This window comes from Cyprinus carpio, chromosome A23, assembly GCF_018340385.1.
Source record: "Cyprinus carpio isolate SPL01 chromosome A23, ASM1834038v1, whole genome shotgun sequence".
NCBI lineage: Eukaryota > Metazoa > Chordata > Actinopteri > Cypriniformes > Cyprinidae > Cyprinus > Cyprinus carpio.
In genome coordinates this window covers 7,882,027-7,896,138 of record NC_056594.1, presented here as the reverse complement: position 1 = coordinate 7,896,138, position 14,112 = coordinate 7,882,027, and the positions used below count along the sequence as shown (strand labels likewise).

Below are 14,112 nucleotides of genomic sequence, written 5' to 3'. Positions count from 1 at the left end.
TTCAGCCTACAGAAGACCCACAAAAAACAAGTCGAGACTTGAAGTTACGAGGCACATGGGTACAGATAAGGAATTTCTGGCTTCTCAAGGCTAATATGTCAGTAAGAGAAGACAAAATAATGAGTTAAGATAAGAGATAATGCAGAGTAGACAGAGGACAAGACAACTGAGAGAGAATAAAGTAAGATAACTATGTCTAGAAACCAGGATTTTGAAGATTTATACTTACACGTGCATAAATGTGTGTCCTGACACACTGTGGTGTTGAACGCTCTTATTCATAGCTGAACTCTGGCTACTGTAAGCATCTGAGCATGTGTGAACATGAGCAGACATTGGTGATCTGCACTCAAAATACCGCATTGTGACAAAACATACAGCACTGAAGAAAAGGCCTACACAGCTTTCTGCTACGCTGATCGGAAGCTCTGCACACTCTGCAGATTTATATGGGTTTTTTCATGCGGTTTCAAGTAAAACACACACACAATGGGTTTTTTCATGCATTTTAAAGTATAGGTAAAGAAAAGTAAAAAAAAAAATAGGATTTTTTAAGAGTTTTAAGTATTTTTATTTTATGTTTTAAAATTAATTAATAAAACATTGGTATATTCTTTATCACTAGCATACTACTAAAATGTCACGCTTATTAAGGTAAATCTGCTTTGAAATATATTTATCATGAAAAGCCCCATATAATAGAACTGAAAATGACACATTAACTTGACAGAAATAAAACATTTCCCAAATAATATTCCAATATTATAAGAAAGCATGTTGGAAAAAACATGTTGTATTCATAATAAAACACTTACTATTTCACAAAGTACAAGTCTGGGACCAATAAGATTTTTTTTTTTTTTAAATTGTTTTCAAGATGCTGTTTGATGTTTTATTAAGTTATTGATAGATTGATAAAAAATATTAATTTAGGTTTTTAGGTTTAATATTAAGCAGCACTGTTTTCAACATTGATAATAATAATAAGAAATGTTTCTTGAGCAGCAAATCATCATATTAGAATGATTTCATGTAGCACTGAAGACTGGAGTAAAGGCTGCTGATGTGTATATAGCCCTTTCTATATTGTAAGAGGTCTGTACCACTGAAAAGTTTAAAATCCTACTTTAAGCCATGAGCATCTAAATGTACATGTAATTGAATTGACCTATTAGCACACTTAGACAAATGTACGGTCGGCTCCAACATACTGCATCTAAACCACTAAACCACATGCTCCTGTGCGGGAATGTTTGGAAACCACAAAGCCACTGAAAGGCATCTATACTTTCATAAGCCCTCACTGACAAGAGAGCTCTTGTGCTGATTTCAGCTTATATCATTCCTGCACACAGTATGGAAAAACAACATGCTGTTCATCAGTTCTCACCTTCTAGACACCGATGACATGCATAATCACACTTCATTTCCTGGGAATGCTGGATGGGCAGCTTAGATGTAAGTGTGTGTGTGTGTGTGTGTGTGTGTTATTGTGTGTGTTTGTTTGTTTGTGTTTGTGTGTGTGTGTGTGTTTGTGTGTGTGTGTGTGTGTGTGTGTGTGTGTGTGTGTTATTGTTATCAGCCCTTAGGCACATGAGGGGGTTAAGATGAGCTTGAAGGATGGTCATATGTTTACACCTGCTCTGCATGCCTGAATCCCATCCTCCCTTCCGGGAAAAGTACTACTATCAGTCTGGGATAATTTGAGCATTCCAGCAATATTGATTAGGGATACCTTTGAGGACCATGACTGGATTTGGGAATGCTTGCTAAAGGGTATGAGGGAGGGTTGAGGTGGTGGGATCTGTGCATTCCAAACATAATTAACCATTACATCTTACAATCACCTCTCAGACTCCCTGTGACCAAAGTCCCTTTAAGGCAAGTCATTTAACTCAGAAGCCATCTTTGAAACGTCTCTTTGATTGTGGGAACATCAAATTCTCCAAAACTGTTCTCCAAGCTTACGATTAAATTTCATATTTGAAATCACCAATGAAATCTGACAACTGCCTCATAATGTTGTTTCTTATGGTCCAATAGCATAAAAAACAAAAACAAAAAAAAACATATTTTTCAGGCTACACCAGCTAGTGCACAAGCGCAGTCCTAATCGTGCGTCTCAGAACGCTGACTGTTTCTATAGCAACCGGGACTTCTAACGGCAGCTGCTGTGACATGATGACTTTACCGATTAGCGATTGGCTCTTTCATTTAGAAGGCGGGGCTTCCTTAGGTAGAGCGGCCATACTAATCATTACATTTTTTCCCATTCAACACCATTTAAAACTTGGGTATTCTATAGTCTTTGCTATGACTTAAACTCGCTATGTTTTTACTAAACTTGATGCAAAATGAGTTTGCTGTATCCTTCTTGCTTCCATCATCATTACCGCTATCCTAAACGTTTTCCTGAACAGGCGTTTTTCTGGTTCCTTTTGACATGGGAAGATCAGAGGGAGTGGGCTATCTGTGTTTGCCTTTCATAAACTGTGAGGTCAAGTGGATAATTGTTGCTAGTTCAGTGTTCAACCTGATGGTTCTGCTCTTAGCTTCTCCTGCGAGTCTCTGGGAAAGAGCGGTGAGTGTTTTCTGCATCATAGATGCTGTCCAGACTCTAATTAGACATCACTGCTAGAGTGTCTTATCTGTGTTTGTCCCATCTGCTCTAACACACACACACACACACACACACACACACACACTGGACTCAAAGGGAGTTCTCATGGCTCTCTCCCAAACAAATGAAACAAAGTGAAACATGCTTCAGGTACTTCCATGAAGTTTTAGTATTTGAAGACCACAAAGGAAAAAGAATGAATGATTCAATGACTCAGTCATAAAGACAATGACTTCCAGAATATTCCACAATAAATCATCAAACTAAAAAGGACAAGCTGAGATTGATGAATGCAACTCATGAAGTCTCTCTCCCTGTACTCCTCAGTGAAGTGTTTAAATAAAAGTGAATGTATGGGCTCTGTGTATAGCCTTGATCAAGCATTAAAAGTCTTGAATCATTGGTGGACCCTCACCTCCTCTGCCACTGAAGAGTCCTGAAAGAGGAAGCAGGAAACAAGAGCCAGCGCCCTCCAGCCCAGTGCAGTTGGAAAGCTTTTTGTGCTCCTCTGGGAACTCGCTGAGGGGTTAAATGTGGTGAAGGCAGGTGCCCTCTCATTCAGCACCATGAATCACCATAGTGCTATATTAGACATGGTTCGGTCTCAACTGCAAACAGTTTTCAATTGTGGTCTAGATCCGGATCAAGAAGGAACAGCTGTGACTGACCACTGAAGTGATACAAGAAGACCATAAATCAGATGTAAGATCTTTACTAATTATTATCTCATAAAACTTATACAATTTAACAACAATTTATTAAAAATGTAGCAAAAAGGGCCGATTTCAATCGGAGTTGCACAAAAATCAGATTTGGGCTGACAGTCTGAACAAGGCTATATAGAGACATGAACATGAAGGGTTCATTTTTTAATAGCAGTCTTTTTGTGGTTTAGTATTCACAGACTCGAGTCCATATCACGATTTGATTAAGTGTACAGCTCTACTTTTGATTAATTTATCCAAAATTTTCCAAACTTCATGACATTCCGCGTTATATAGTAAATTCCATTTTGACTGGATTCTGCAATTCCAAATTTGCCAAACTTTGTGACATCATGCATTAAATAGTAAATTCCAAATTCCTTTTTCTTTTTAAACCCTGCCTTGTCTCATTCAGACTGTCTGAGCTTTGGTCAGAAGCCACTGTTGGCTCTCACAGAAGGTTCAGGCTGGTCATCATTTGAATCAGAACCAGAGCGGTGGTCTTAATCTCTTTCTTTTACTTTCTCTACATTCTGACATGCCAGAAGTCTTTCTTTTTCTTTTTAAACCGTGTCTCGTCTCAACCTGACTGTCTGAGCTTTGGTCAGAAGGTGCTCTGGATCCTCCAGCTCTTGCTTCGTTATTGTCTCTGACAGAAGGTTCAAGCTGGTCATGATAGGAATCAGAACCAGATCTGTGGTCTAATCGCTTACTTTTACCTCCTCTGCTTTCTGACCTGCCAGAAGTCTTTATTTTTGACATATTCTCTGCTTTCTGACCTGCCAGAAGACTTCCTTTTTCTTTTACCGCCCTGTCTACATTCTCTGCTTTCTGACCTGCTGAAGGTCCAGGCTGTTTCATCATCTGTGCTGTATCTACTCATATGTGTCACCTTCCAACGAGCACTCTGGTGAGTTATTGATATACATCGGGGTAAAAGCCAGAGCTGTGAGAATCAATTAAAGAATCAGGGTTGTGGTTTGATCTCCTTCTTTTCGGTTGTCTAAGCTTATGACCTGCACTCTCTTTTTCTTTCTTTTCAAACACCCTGTCCTATAACAACCTGGCTGCCTGAGCTTTGGTCAGAAGGTGCTCTGGATCCTCCAGGTCTGTCCTCACTATTGTTGACCAGATCAGAAGGTCCAGGCTGTTCTCCAAAAAAACCTGTGTTGAGAGCAGTGAAGTGACGTGGTATGTGTATTTGTGGAAGAGTCCTCCAGATATCCCTGTCTATAACTGTTGCGTTAATCACATATTGTGGACAAAATTCAGTCAAAAGTAACTCATCGACATCATCTAACTGAATGACAACTGCAGGGAGGTTACCATCAAAAGGGTCACCTTCTGCCATCTCAACTAGATACTAATGTACTGAACTACAAACTGCTATTTTATTTGCAGAGGTCACCTGCTCTGTTTATCGTTGATGAAGGTGTAATTTTAGTTTGTGATCTTTAGGGTTGTGTTTCAGTGTAAACAAACCAAAACGGACACTTTTGAAAATGTGCGTATCCTTGATACATAACATAACATAACATAACATAACATAACTGACTCTCTTTTAGTTTCCATCGCAAAACTGCACTGAAACTGCCATCTAATCAGGCAGGAATTTTAGGCAGAATCTTAAGGTAGCTGCTCAGCTCTTTTTGTGGAAACTGAAGCAAAAAAAAAATATCTAAATACAGTGTTTGAGGAGTGATGGGTTAGTAACAAGCATGCACCCCCAAGCTGCTTCACGTCGTCTGTATTTGAAGCCCTCCTCTCTCATTCAACCTTTTATGACCCTTCAAATGGAGGTCTTTTTTGGCTTGGTTATCTGCCCTGTTTATCTCAGATGGAGAGAAGGATGGATTTATCACTCTTTCTGTCATTCCTCTCCTGGGTTCTCATGCTTGGGGGCAGAGTTTAGAAATCCTTTTAAAGGACACCCTGAAAATGTTTATCAGCACTCTGGTGCCATGTTTTAATGCATCTACTGTATACTATATAGACAACATACAGAATATAGTTGCTTTCGTGGGCGTCAGTGGCATGCTGAAATCTGCATGTAAGATTTTTAAAGTGCCTCCTTTCTTGGCCAGTTTCTCTGTCTCTTGATTAAAAATGGGGCCTAAAAAATGTCAAAAGGCCAGTTAAAAAAGCCCCCTTCAAGGCAAAGGGAAATGGTATTTATATCCATCTGTTTGCCCCCTTAACCAAAGTGACCCCTCTCCGCAACAAACACACTTACACGTTTGTTTACACCACTGGTCATCCTGGAAAATCCAGATAAAAACATAGTTTTTAGTTGAAAAATGACTATAGATAAATGTAACAATATAGATATGACAAGTCTGACTGGCTTTCAAAATTTTTATCATACATCAGCTGGGAAAAAAACGTTCTGAAAGTGATTCCAATGATATCGTTCCTCTGTGTCATTATATACTGTGTCATTTACTTCCCTTTCTCAAAGAATTATAATGATTATTAAAACGTAATCATTAAAGTTCATTATAGTTATTGTCTATCGTGTAAACAGGTCTTAAATGTTGTGTAAAATAAGTTCTACATCCTTGCTTTCTAGTCAAAATTGGCACTGTCCTACAGCAGCCCCAAAAAAAGTATTTGGACACTTCAGCCACAATTAAAAATGTAAAAATGCATTTGCATTACATATCAAATAATCAAAACAAGACACGTTTACTTTAAAGAAATATAGCACAAGCACAGTTTTTAGTCAAAACACCTCACAAGTTTGTTAAACTGCAAAATATAAAACAAATATAAAGTTCAAATGAATTAATATAAAATATTTTGGACATTTTCCGGTTGCCAAACTTTGTGCATCATGTACATTTGTATATCAACATGTACATTTGTTGATATAATGAACTACACCAGTGGTTATTCTCCTAAGACACCTGTGCAAACTCGAGGGGAAATTACTTCATACATCCATAAAAACCCTTGAGATCAAAATGTGGCTCCATGTGGTATCCATCAATAAGCAGAAGATTTTACCTCGCCAAAATACCCTCATACACATCACTCACCCTTATTCACAGCATACGTCACAGCTACAGTACATACATTCATAAGCAGCTCTTAATGAGTAAACATGAGCTTGAATTGTGTTTATAGGAAACCAGCATCCTATATATAAGAAACCAAAAATGTCAAGGCACATTTTCAATCTACATATTCCTTCACTCTTGACTGAACATTACATCGGCCAACTTTAGTTTGTCACTGATAGTTAATCAGCAGACTTCTGAAGCAGTGATAGGTCTAATCTGTAGACATGTCGCCTGTGACTAAGAGAGAGTTATATTGAAGTGTAGGGTAAGATAGGTAAGGTTGCAGTTTTGTTTTGTGTACCTATCCACCGAAAGGCTGCAGGACCTCCGTTATTGTTTCAGCTCCGAGACGTGGAGGTGGGTTTCTTTCTCTACTGCACGAAGGAACAGGTTTTGACAGGAATCGGGGGAGTTGCTGAACTCTGCCACATTTCTGATTGAAAACCACGACGACAGCCCCCACATGCCATCTCAAATTCTCCCGCCTCGTTTTGGGGGTCAATTGTTCATTTGGGTTGTACGTTTTTCTTGAAGGCTACCTCCTGGCCAGAAGGAGGGGAACGTGAGGATCCCTGAGGAGGTGTGAATTGTTCTCATTCATTCCTATGTGACTTGAAACAACAGCTTTCAAGTGCAACAGATCTACAAGCACGCTTTTGTTAAAAGTCAATGAGTGGATGACTTGGGCATGGATTTAAAAGTAATTAATTGGTGATTAAAAATGTCCAATCCAGTCCTAGTATTAAGCAATAACAACAGAAAACATGTCTAATACATCAAAGTGTTTCCTCACAACGCTTGGAATCTCTGAGTTAAATGAAAGTTATGAATGTTTAATCCATCGACCCTGTTGTTAAAAAAATATGAGAATATCTTATCTTCTTTTTTTCTGTTTCTGTATTTTGTTGTTTTAATCTCTTTTTTTTTTGTAAATACTCTCCTTCAGCTACTCAGAGTTCACTGCTTCATTATGAAGACGACGGATCTTCTAATAATTATCCTCTCTTTCTCCCTCGATGTCTCAAAAAACGAAGATGAAGTTGTATTGTTATGTTTGTATTTGGAGTGGGGGTGGAGGAAACGCTGAAGTGCTGTGTGATGCTTACGGTTAATGAAGGTGATGGGGATAAGAGCAGTCTAAGTATGAAATCAGGAAAGGAAGAGATAGCTAAAAAAAAGAAAAAAAAGCTAAATCAGTGCTACTAGTTATAAAATGCATGGTGAGATGAAGGCTGTGGACTTCACCATGAAATAAACACCATGAAAGCATGGGTTGTATATGAATGAGTGTGTGTGTTTATGTGTGTGTGTGTGTTAATCTGTGAGTGTGTCATGGTGAGATGAAGGCTGTAAATGCATGCATAGGACCAAGAGTATCTCAGATGAGACATTTATTCAAAATATCAGCTCATTCTGAATATTGATCTACAGGTCTGACAGATAGAAAGAGTGTCCTCCTTTCCGGTGGAAAAAAGTAAGGGAAAAGCAAGGGAAGATGCTGAGAACTGAACAATGGAAACTTTGTTTTCCAAGGTATGCAGGCCACACACTGGGACGTCCCATACCTGAGATTATGGAAAACACACACAAGGTAGATATTGTACCTGAGGCATAATGCACTGTCAGTGGAAAACTTGTGTCATTGTATGTAAAAAAAAAATAAATAAAATTGGATGAATATCAATTAATTTTCCAACCCTTTCCAAACCTGTATAACTTTCTTTCATCTGTGAAAAGTGTGTTGTCCATACAATGAAAGTCAGTGGGGTTGAATTTATTTTGGACCCCACTGACTTTCTTTATATGGACAAAAATAGTTAAAACATTCTTTAAAAAATCTTCTTTTGTGTTCCACAGAAGAAAGTAAGTCATAAAGTACATTTTGGGTGAACTGTCATTTTAAGCTAGCTCATGATCACATGATCTCTACATAATGGCAGGAAAACTGATGCCAGGCAAGGATAGGGCGAGCAACTGACTATTTTAATAGACCAAGAGAGAGAGAAAAAATGAGTGAGAGATCAATACATCCAATTCTACTGCCTTGCCAATGGATAAACTCAGTCCTTACTAGATGACAACTAGTAAACTTTAGTTCTGTCCTGCTCTCACGACTGGCATCAAGCCCATCTCTGCGCACTTGTGTGAATGAGCATGCTTAAGAAATAGAAGGAAAAATGAGAAATAAACAAGCCTGTATATTTAAAAGAGTGATGAAAGTCTCCCTGACAGGCTTGATTATTGTTTTGATAAAGTGTGGGGTGAAATTTTGTTTCCTGATGGGATGGGATCCATCCATGATCTTCCTTAAATAATTACAGGTTAATGTTTGAATACTTCAGAAAAGAGCTTCAGAAATGAATCATCAAGTTAAGGCTTAGATAAGTACATTAGTGGTTATTTTCCAGGCATTTATAAGCTATTAGCAGCCAGACAGAGTTTGTTTTTGTCTTTAATACTATACTCTGAGTGATATTAAACTAATGTGCCCTAAGGGATCACACACACAAATGAGGTTACATAAGCAGTGAGCATTTGGCTAGGAGAGGTCCCACAGTAAAGTGGAAAACAATTTTCAGCTTAAAGATACTCTTAATGTTTTTAGCTTAGCTTTTGCATCGACTTTCATGCTATAGCTGATGGTTTTAAAATACTGGCAGCCGATACATCAGTGCATGTCTAACATTTACAATTTCAGTCATTTACAACCTAAATATAATTTGCATTTAGATAAAGAAATAATACATTTACTCAGCTCACTTATCGATTCTCAGGTCACTATGAGAAAAAAGGATTAGTTCAAATCATTTGGTTTATTGAAGCCCAAACCCGAAAAACATGTTTCATTGAACTTTTACAGTATCTTTAAAGTAAGCTTGCTAACATGATGCTTAAACACTGGTTAATACTCAAATGCATTTAGAGGATGTATTCATGTGTGTCATGGCTGTTTACTCGAGATTCTCCGCATTCATATTCACAGAAAGCAGGAAAGTTGTGCAAAAAGTGTCTAGGGTCCTTTAACAGGCAGAAGAAGAGAGTGAGTGAGCGAGCGAGAGAAGCGGGACATGAACTGTGGTTGTGATGGGGAGGGTCGTTTTGTCCCTGAACAGGTTGAGACAGATATTAAGTAACTAACATTCCGATCTAATTCATCCGCTCTGAGGGGACAGAAAGAGCCTCATACCTGTGTTAGAGGAAGCCTCCAAAGCAGCATCACTATCAATGCTCCTCATACTTCAGTTACAGCTCTGAACAAACCCCATTAAACCTTTGGTGTTTAACTCATCCCACACTGCCTGCAAATTTAGTAGGGCAGTCGTGGCCTAACGGTTAGAGTGTTGGACTTGCAATCCAAGGGTTGTGAGTTCGAGTCTCGGGCTGGCAGGAATTGTAGTGGGGGGGGAGTGAATGTACAGTGCTCTTTCCACCTTCAATACCACGACAATTACAAGGCACTGAACCCCCAACTGCTCCCCGGGCGCCGCAGCATAAATGGCTGCCCACTGCTCCGGGTGTGTGTTCACAGTGTGTGTGTGTGTGCACTTTGGATGGCTTAAAAGCAGAGTACGAATTCTGAGTATGGGTTACCATACTTGGCTGTATGTCACTTTCACTTTCACTGTGTATTTTTTGTGATATTTGGATGTATGTTACTTTAAATTTTGTTTAATGATGAGCAGAGGTGTGCTATTACTCTTCTAAAATATCTAATGTCTGTTTTAAACTCATGACATTTTGTAATGGGTAAAGTGATTAGTTGAGTAATGTTTATTGATGTTAAGATTTGTTCTATTGAATAAATTATTTTTTAATGATGTTTTAAATTAGGATTTAGTTTTTTTAATTTGCAATAATAGTTGACAATATTTCTGTAATTACTGTATTTTTTATATAAAATGTAAAAAAATAATAATAATCTTACCCACTCCAAATGTTCACAACGGTGGTGTCTATACAATAAACTTTTTGTTCTTGCATTACTTTGTTAACTGTTTCTTATCACATAATAAAACAATTTCTCAAAATTACTAAATTACTAGCCTATAACTTGCACATTATTCAATCAGTGTTGGGGTTCTGCTCACTGAAATCTTAGACTTTTCCCTAGTTTCTACACTGATTCTGATGGAAATTTTGAAAAATGGATTCAAGCAAGGCAAAACATGTTAAATGCAGCAGTAAGAATATGTAACAAATGAATATTGAGTATTGAATAGGGAATCTGCAGATTTTTTGCAGAGTGGTGTGCGTGCAGATTCTGTGTGGGCCAATGTACACGTCTTAACAAAAATACAATTATTTTGAATACATTCATAAAAAAAGATGTGATCCAAGCTTCACATAATAATGCCCTGTGGCCTGATCTTTAATTTCTTCCCATTAAATCCAGACAAGCCACTTTATGAGACATGAGACTAGACTGTTTCTGAAGAGCCTGAAACTCAATAGAGTTCAACTGGAAACTTTCTCTCTTTCTCAATTGGGCAGCATAAAGCAATATTCAGCAGTGATAACTGTTTATGCAGAAGCCACTGGGAATCCTGGGGGAGAATATGTGTGGGAGAGCATGAGTAATGTTTATTTACCATTACAGTTTAGAAAGTAATAATCCTAAATGCCCCCCCTGGCTGTTCTGCTATTCACAAATAAGGACCTTCGCTACACAAGACCAAGACGTGAAGTGTTCAGAGCAAAAAAAAGAACAGCTCTAGATACTCCAGACGCATGTTTGAATGGATGAGATTCAACTTAGAGTCCACCCTTGAAATTCTACACTCATGTGTAATCTACAAAATCGTCTGCTGCAGCCGAGTATCAGATGACTCGACTGTACGCTGAATAATCTGAACACGATACGTGTGTGTGGATGGAGTTAGACGAATGTAAGGAATGCACTCGTAACATACCTGTCCTAGGTCCAGGGTGACGTTGACTTGGTTGTATTTTTCACTGCGGGACAGCGGAGGGCTTTGCCACCATCGTTCGGTGCCATCGATGGCATTGTTGATGGGATGCGCTTTGTTAGTGTCTTCAGAGGTGCAGATGTCACAGTACTGGCCCTGATAACACAGGAAGACAACATTTAGCTGAAAGATATCCCTACAAATACTTTATTAAATCACACCTTTTTGTAATGGGATCTACTTTTAGTTCGAATTAGACAAATTAAAAGCTGAATGAGGAAACTAACCCCTCTAAGGTCAGGAAATTAGTTGACACTATCTGGGGTGAGTTCACGAAACAGTTGACAATTAACACTTAACTGGTATTTCAGCACAGACACTTTTATTTATTACCTAACCATCCACAAAACCACAGTTTATGCAGTGCGCTCTAATCATGCTGTGCTGCTACATGACCTGTAAATTAAGTTTGTGTCATAACGCCACAATTTAGATGTGTACATGTTCTATCAATCATGAAAATAATTCATCAAATTATGATGAAATAGTGAAGAAAAGAGTTATAACTTATCATGTGAAGCATTTTAATGAGCTGATTCAGGTGCAAACTGATCTGCAAAGTTAGAAATTGTGGCGTGCAAATTGAAATTCAGCACCAAATTCTTCGGGCATGTCTGCGCCGCTACCTGATTTGCATATTTCTTTTAGTGAAAGCAGAGATCATGTGCAAATAAACAACTGTCCATCTTGGAGATTACCCCCTCCGTTTCCTTCACCTTTTATCTGTTTATTTCTGATAATGCAGACTGGAGGACAACATGAAAACTTGTATTCCATGATAAGCTGAGTTGTAGAAACAATGACTGAAAAAGATGCACAGACTAGGCATAGTAAAATGTCATTTTGCTGCATAAATAACATACAGTAATCTTTTGAAAACAGTGATCAGCAAATAGTTTTAGACACTTGTTGTTTAGCTGGATTTGTAGGGGTTTACTCAGCAGATATTTTAGTGAAAACATCAGAAAAAACCCAGGAAATCCCGTCATTATCCAACTGCTGGCATCTCAAACTCATTTTATTATTATTTATAGCTACTTGCCTATAAATAATTAATTTATAACAGTATAAACTGAGTGAACTTGATCAAAAATTTGCCAAATTATGTTGAGACCACTTTATGAGATAAGATTTCAGTTGACTAGCAATTAATTTAGCCTTTTCTACTTACAACCAATCCCCATAATCTCCAAAAAGCTAGTTGCTATAGTTGCTGTTATTACTGTAAAATCATCATGAATTATAATTAATATAGGATCTCATTTCATACAGTGCTTCCAAATGTCATTTTGCTTTTTATTTGTTTTCACCACAGTTTTACTGTAGTACATCATCTAAATTAGTATTTAAAATAATTGAATCATTCTGACTACATTTAGTTTTCTTCATAAAGGTAGAAAGAACACCCTAAACAAGTGCACATCTGTTTTTACTGCACAAAATAACAGTGTGCTGTTTTGGCAGAAACTATGGTTATAGGACGACTATAGATAAGCAAAAATTTTTTTGGTTGTTATTGTTAGTTTTAAATTGTTTTTGGTTTAAATTGGGTTAAAATTGGATTGTTGAGTGTCTCGAGAACCACAGGAGGTGGTTTTACTCTTTACAATGTTTAAACATTTCACTCACTCGCCAACAAGCTAAGTCGAGTCTCCTAAGCCTGCTGCTTATGAAGCTTCAGTGGGGGTCTCTTATAAGGAACCATAGCGCCTTATAGAGGTCTCTGGCCTTTTCACCTTAAGCAGGTGCTCCCAAAAAAAAGATCAAGATATTGCACAGTTCCTCAAGCCTAAAGTGCTGTCCTGACCTGTTTATATACATAGAATAACAAAAAATAAATAAAATATAAATACATGTATCATGCCAGTGGGAATACCAAGCATATTAACATGCAATTATTCAGCACTATGGTTGCATTTGGTATTATTTATATAATAAAATTATAAAAAGTGCATTTCACAAAGTCAAAGACAATCCTATATTGGCTATAACTGAAACGAACTAACATCAAAGTGTTCTTTTATCCATTTTTTGTAATGTAAACCTTAGAAAAGTATTTCCCCCATCTTTACCTGAATAGTCTGGCTTGGGTCCCCTGACACGGGGCCCCCGACCAGTTTGCAGTACAGGTCTTGAATCGGCTGCTCGTTCTCGTCCACTCCGCAGGTTGCCGTGGCCGTGATTTTCGTCCCCTCCGCTAGATTAAAATACGGTGGGTGCAGACTGTATCCGTTCACGCCGTTGATGGGCAGCTCCTGCGCCATCAGAGCGTCAATGAGCAGCCGCGAGAGAAGCACCAGCACCGGTATCATCTCCACCTGTGCCGCACACTCAACACTGTTACAGCTGGTCAGAATGTCCACTGAGAGCTAGCTGTGGGGTTAATCACGGACATTTGGGGAGACCGAGTACACGGAAAGTCGTTTCGGTTTCTTGCTGTGTAATACACAATAATAGGCGGATATGCAGTTCGGTGGGCACCTTCTCTCTCGGTCTCTGCCTCGGTGCTGCTGAGTGCCGCGCGCGTGTGTTGAGAGAGGGCAGTGCACTCTGTCTGTCTGTCTCTCTGTGTGTGTGTGTGTGTGTGTGTGTGTAGAGAGAGAGAGGACAGTGCAGTGCACGTGCAGTCCTGTCTCTCTATCACACACACATCGGGACCCAGTAGGTGTTATGTCATTGTTGGGGACACCATGCATTCGCATTGATAGTCAGTGGACGCAATAAAACAATAAAAGTATTATAAATGTGGCCTACACGAC

At 38.5% G+C, this 14,112-nt stretch overlaps 1 protein-coding gene across 1 annotated transcript in view; it reads right to left on the bottom strand.

The window, feature by feature from the left end:
• Positions 1–13,886, bottom strand: part of LOC109048819 (laminin subunit alpha-5-like) — a 54,621-nt gene extending 40,735 nt beyond the window's left edge. The window contains 2 exon segments of the mRNA XM_042712884.1: positions 11,297–11,449; positions 13,426–13,886. Coding sequence (XP_042568818.1) covers positions 11,297–11,449; positions 13,426–13,665 — 393 coding nt within the window. The 5' untranslated portion in view covers positions 13,666–13,886.
• Positions 13,887–14,112: the final 226 nt, after the last annotated feature.